The 6000-nt window shown below is 30.3% G+C and overlaps 1 protein-coding gene across 1 annotated transcript in view; it reads left to right on the top strand.

Moving 5' to 3' along the window:
- The window catches only part of LOC119674656, a 39847-nt gene extending 34191 nt beyond the window's left edge, over positions 1-5656 (top strand). The window contains exons 6-7 of the mRNA XM_038085804.1: positions 3269-3353; positions 3531-5656. Of these exons, the coding sequence (XP_037941732.1) occupies positions 3269-3353; positions 3531-5401 (1956 nt within the window). The 3' untranslated portion in view covers positions 5402-5656. The remainder of the gene's footprint in view (positions 1-3268; positions 3354-3530) is intronic.
- Positions 5657-6000: the final 344 nt, after the last annotated feature.

The raw sequence follows: 6000 nt of genomic DNA on the forward strand, positions 1-6000 counted from the left end.
TTACATATTCATTCATTCATTTATCTACTTATTACATGTGTATTTTTTATTTATTTTTTATTCACGCTATTACTCATCTATTTATTATTGCTTCCTTTGTCATTATTTCGTTTATATCAATTATTTATTTATTTAATTTATTTACTCATTCATTTATTTTATTATTCATTATTATTCATTTATTTATTATTTCTTACGTATTTTTAATATTTTTTTTATGTTATAAGCGTATGCATTTCTCATTTATTTATTTAAGCTAAATTTATTAATTTATTTATTTATTATATACACATTTTTTAATTTATTATTTTTTTGATCCATTTATTATTTATTCGTCTATTTATTATTTCTTCCTTCATAATTCATTATTTACTCATTCATTCATTCACTTATTTATCTATTTATTTTATGTGTATTTTTAATTTTTTATTATTTTTTTATAATTATTATATATTCATGAATTTTGTGTTTGTTTATTTAACTTAAATTCATTCATTTATTTATTACACATATATTATGTATTATTTATTTAGTACTTATTTTTTTTTTGATTATTTATCATTAACTTTTTTCATTTATTTATATATTTTGAGATTATATATTTTATAGTTATTTATTTAATTCATAATTTAACGTTTTGCATTATTGAAAATTTTGTTATAGACATATATATAGACATATATTTGTTACCACCTTCATTTGATTAACAAACAATGTATTAGTAGTACAAACCTGTTTTTATTAAACAATTATAGATTAACCCTACTATAGCTTTTCATTTTTACCTAATAAAGGAGTTGTGCTATTTGGCGTATGTACTAACGCTAATCCTGTGGTACTATAATGAGCAATTATTTGAGTTCAAGTGGGCTTTGGAAACAAGGCCGCTAGTCCAACCTAATCTAACATATTACTTGCCATTTGTGGGCAAATCTAGAAGTAAAATTAGGTAGGGTTTTGACCCACAAGTGAATTTTCAGATATTATGCTTTAATCCCTTTTCTGTGAATTTATAAATAACAACAAAATATAATTGTGTTTTTAAAACTACATATAATAAGATATTTATTATTAATTATTAATATTTATAAGCCCATATTCTTCATTGTGAACCTAATATATTACTTCATTGCATTTTAAAGCTTTACTTGCATATATAAACTTATTTAAAATGGAAACTTCATACTGAAGATAATCTTTCGCATAATGCAACCCGTCGATAAAATTCACAAAACCCATTAAGCATTAAGTAATCAATTAATACTGAATTGAAATCGATTTCGATCGAATAAAAATTCATAAATTAAGATTGGAGGTGATTTGGTCTCTTATTACTGAAGCCGAGTATTTGTACATATGTGAAGAACGATAAGCATGCAATCCACTTGTGTGGAAACTAGTATTTCTTGAACTCATAAGAATTTATTAAAAAAATAATTGTAATCGAATCGCGTGCAATTAATATTCAAAAATGTTGATGGTTTTTGCTACAACAACAATTATTAACAATGAAATAAATAATATATACACAAGAAAACGTTAAAAAAACAGTTTTAACATAGAGTGTTTGAAGTCCACAGCGAAGAAACATTTCCACCAAGAATTGTTGAAGAAGCAGACAAACTATCAAAACACTTGTACTCCAATAAATATGAAATCAATTGCAAAACATGTGTTCCAACGATACGTGCAAGCTTTTTAATAAAATCGCTGAGAAAGAAAAAAGATAATGACCTTTGACTTGATTCATGTTAACAATAATTTATTATGAATATATTATAGTATGTTTGAATAAAAACAGTTTTCATATCTTACTTTTCGGAAAAGGTATAAATGCACCATTGGAAGATGGTTTAAAGGTTATGTTTGGAAAGTAAATTAGCAACTAGTTCGTTTATTTATTTATATAGGTATAAACTAAATATATTTGTTTTACATCTCATTGGAAGTAATTACAAAAGTCCATATTAATCCTAATGCAACTATCAGGAAAATCTGACAACTGAAAATTTTGTGAGATACTTAATGGAACATCTATCCATTTTTTTGCTTCTATCCTGAAATTGTCAGAATATATATTTAATCATTTTATTCAGTTGTCAATGAACTAAAAAAAATTAAGTCAAACTAAGGTTCCTTAATAAGGTTCCTTAATGCTCTAGTAGCTGTTCCCTACTAGAGCAATTAGTTTCAAAGGTTGTAGTGTACTACTATATCTTTTAGTTATAATATTCAAGGAATTTATGCTCTGATCAAGTGCAATCAATTTTCTGCACATATATTCTTCTGCTCTGTCGATAACCCGCACTTCATTTATCTCCGTGACGGCTAGAAACAAAAAAAACCTACCAAAAAACCAAAAAAGAAACAAATTTCCGATTTTGATAGAAAAAGTAGCTATTAGGTTATTAAAATAGATTAAATATTCTATGAATAAATTCATTAAAACTTGATTTAAAGCATAAATGAATAAATGAATAAATAACTTCATTCAAAAATAAATGAATAAATGAGTTATGAATAAATAAATAAAATCAATTAGTTTTTATGAAACTTTTCACTAAAACCACCTCTTAGGAATGAATGGGAAATGTTTCCACCACTGTCCCAGAGAGCAGTGGATAAAAGTTTGTTGCAGTAATTAGACATGAAAGTTGAGATAAATAGACTTAGTACTTATAAGTATAGTTTTATATAAGCTACAAAGCATAAACGCAGTATAGAGAAGAGGAAGATGAATCCCCCTCACTCATCTTACCCTGTTATTGCGGTAATTATCAAATTATTTGTAGATTCTATAACCAATATCATAAAAACCACGGTTATGGAAGCACCTGATTACCTCTTATCGAAGTAAAGCATCAGATATCGGGGAGGAGGGGCTTACGGCACATATCTAACAAGAAGTAATCTTCTTATTCATATTTTCCGAGCTAGTCCCTCAAGTAGTTCGAAAGAGTGTTCAGATTAATAATTCGCTATAGTTTCTTCTAAAGTTTCTTCACTGTTTCCTTTGCTGTTTGAATAAAAATCTTGACTGATACGAGTATTCCAGCAGTTAAAAACACAAAATAAATTATTTATGTTAAAATTGTTTATAACGATTATCGTTATGGATCCAATAGGTCCATGTGTGGTCTGAGCCAGTTCTTTTTTCCAATTTTTTTTAATTTCATGTAAAGTTTATTATGAAATAATTAATAACATTAATTTAATATAACATATTTGTATTAAATAATTTTTACCTGAACCATGTTTCTTTTCTTAGCCGGACTATGATGATATTGATGTGGAAAGTAGAATCAAATTATCTCGTGGCAAATCAGATAAAGGAAAAGATAATAAAAAATATGGTAAGCCAAAATTATTATAACATTAATGTGATATATATATCACCAAAAAAATGTATTAAATATATATGCCAACATAGTTTTAATCTCTTTAGAAATTTTTCAATATATATACTTACTTATATACTTATAAGTATACTTATATATTTATTAAGCATAATTAATCGTCATTGCTTTCAGATGATCCTTACTATTGTGGCTTACGTGCACGAGTACCAAATTTCGTAAAATCTTCAAAATCGGCCAAAGACCACAAAGATGGACATCCTTTGAACAGCAGCAGCAACAACGGTAGCAATAATGCCATGAGCACACTCTCACAAAAGAAGACTTCGATGATGCACATGCCAATGCATGCACCGACTCCACCACATATGCATCCACACCACATACAACAGCAACAAATGATGGCAGTAGCAGCAGCACATGCAGTACATCATCCAGTAGCAGCACATCATCACCATCACCAGATGTGGCCATCACGCAATTTCGACAATAATGGCGCTTTAGGTATTTATAATTCAATAACACCGACCTATCACGTGGACCACGCGTACAATCAAACTATCGCGGACTCTATGCACGGACATGGACGAACTAATGGACATATAAATGCACAAGCAACAACACATGCACATTTACCCAAACAAATACAATATCGACAACACCATCGGCATCATAGTCGTAGCTGTAGACGTACACAGCAACAGCCCCCGCTCTCACCGCCCAGTCGCCCACGCACTAGCCATAAGCAAGTAAATTGTAACTGTGTTAGTTGCTATACATTGGCACCACTTTTTGGTGCAGTCACACCAGCTCGACCTCCACGTAGTCTTAGTCAACAGCAACTACGTCAACATCATCTGTTAAGCGGTAGCTTGAATGAAGCACCACCGCCTAAGGGGCTAGTTAAGTGGTGCAGTGAAAGCGATATATCCGAACTAGATCGCAGTGGCTTTGACGATGATTATGATTATAGTAAAAACTATGCTTACTATGGCAACGAACAAAGTTGCAGCTACGATGAAGACTTTGACTTTGACTTGAATATGGATTTTGAGGATGATGTAACCTACGCACGTCGCTTTACAAAACCAACGCTGAAGGAACATACCTACAAGGATCACGATGTAAAGCATAATGGCGAGTTTATTTATGGCAATCGCAGGAATGAAGAACTCAGTTTAAGTGACATATACTTAGATAAAACTAAACTCAGACAATTACGTTCACCAGCGCCACCACAACCACCACAGGAGTTGAGCAATTCAAACGAAAATGTGAAAAGAAATGGCACTGCACTCTTGACCACACGCAACAAATCACATTCTACAGAAAGTTGTTTCACTGAACAGCCAAACGAAGAAATTGCGTACATGTATGGAGGACGGAAACGTATAACCAAAGTTCCTTCAGCTGCGAATATATATGACAGAGTCCGAAACTCTATTGATTCGGATGGCACTTATGCTAGCGCAAAGTTTAGCACGAATCTAAAATCAAATGAACAACGGACTGCTAATTCGACAATGACGACTCAAAAGAGTAATGATTCAAAGAGCTCAAAGCCATTATTGCCAGCTCCATGTTGGCGTGGAAAACGCGCTGAATCCTTTAAAGAACCAAATAAGAATGTCAAAGAGCAAAAGAAAAGTTTCATTAGTAATATATGTTCGGGAACAAAAATGAAAACCTTAGAAGCAAACTCGCAGCAACAAAAAAATAAATCTGACAACAATAACAATAATAAAAACAAAAATAATAATTTGAATATCAACGAAAAAAACAAGCAAATTACAACAGCCCCCACTACGAACCCATCAAATAAAACGACTATGAATACCACAGTAACTGCCCAGGCAACGACAGCTAAAACAAACACTGACAAGGCGACTCAGGCAAAACACATACTGCAACAACAACAACCGCAACATCAACATCAAAGAGTTAGCCGTCTTGACATTAGTGACATGGAATCCATTTATGGTTATCTGAAACCCAGAAAGCCACGCAGTCTGAGTCTTAAGAAAATTCAAATTCTCGACTATTAAAAGAGAAGAGATTATGTGTAAATGTTAGAGATGATGGGGTTAATCGGGGTAGTGCAATAAATACTCGTACATATTTAAAAGGTCTTTTTACTATGTGTTGTTGAAACCCACCTATAGAGTTATATAAATGCTGTAAATTTATATATATGCTTAACTTAATATATATCCAATCCTCCCAGTTAAGAATTCCCTTGCCATAATTTTGTAGACCCCGACGCAATAAAAAAAATAATACTTAATGCTGCTTGTTGTTGTAATGGAACAATTTTTTTTTAAAGACTAATACTAATTCAATGGTTTAAAGAACAAGTAATGTCATTTTTTCTTTATATATACATATATATATTATTATATTATAGTATTTATTCATAAAGACACCAGTTTCGTGAAAGAGAATTTAAAGTAATTTAAATATTTTTCTCTTAGATACTATAAGTAATAATATTTTTATATATGGGTGTAAATAGGTTATACCTATGACATTATCCTGGACTTGGACGTTACAAATATACAAAATTTTTACAATATTTATTTAATATAATTAAATACTATATTTATATTTTATTTGTGTCTCAAATTATTAAAGTATTTTACTAATA

Source organism: Teleopsis dalmanni, chromosome 2 (assembly GCF_002237135.1).
Source record: "Teleopsis dalmanni isolate 2A chromosome 2, ASM223713v2, whole genome shotgun sequence".
Lineage (NCBI taxonomy): Eukaryota > Metazoa > Arthropoda > Insecta > Diptera > Diopsidae > Teleopsis > Teleopsis dalmanni.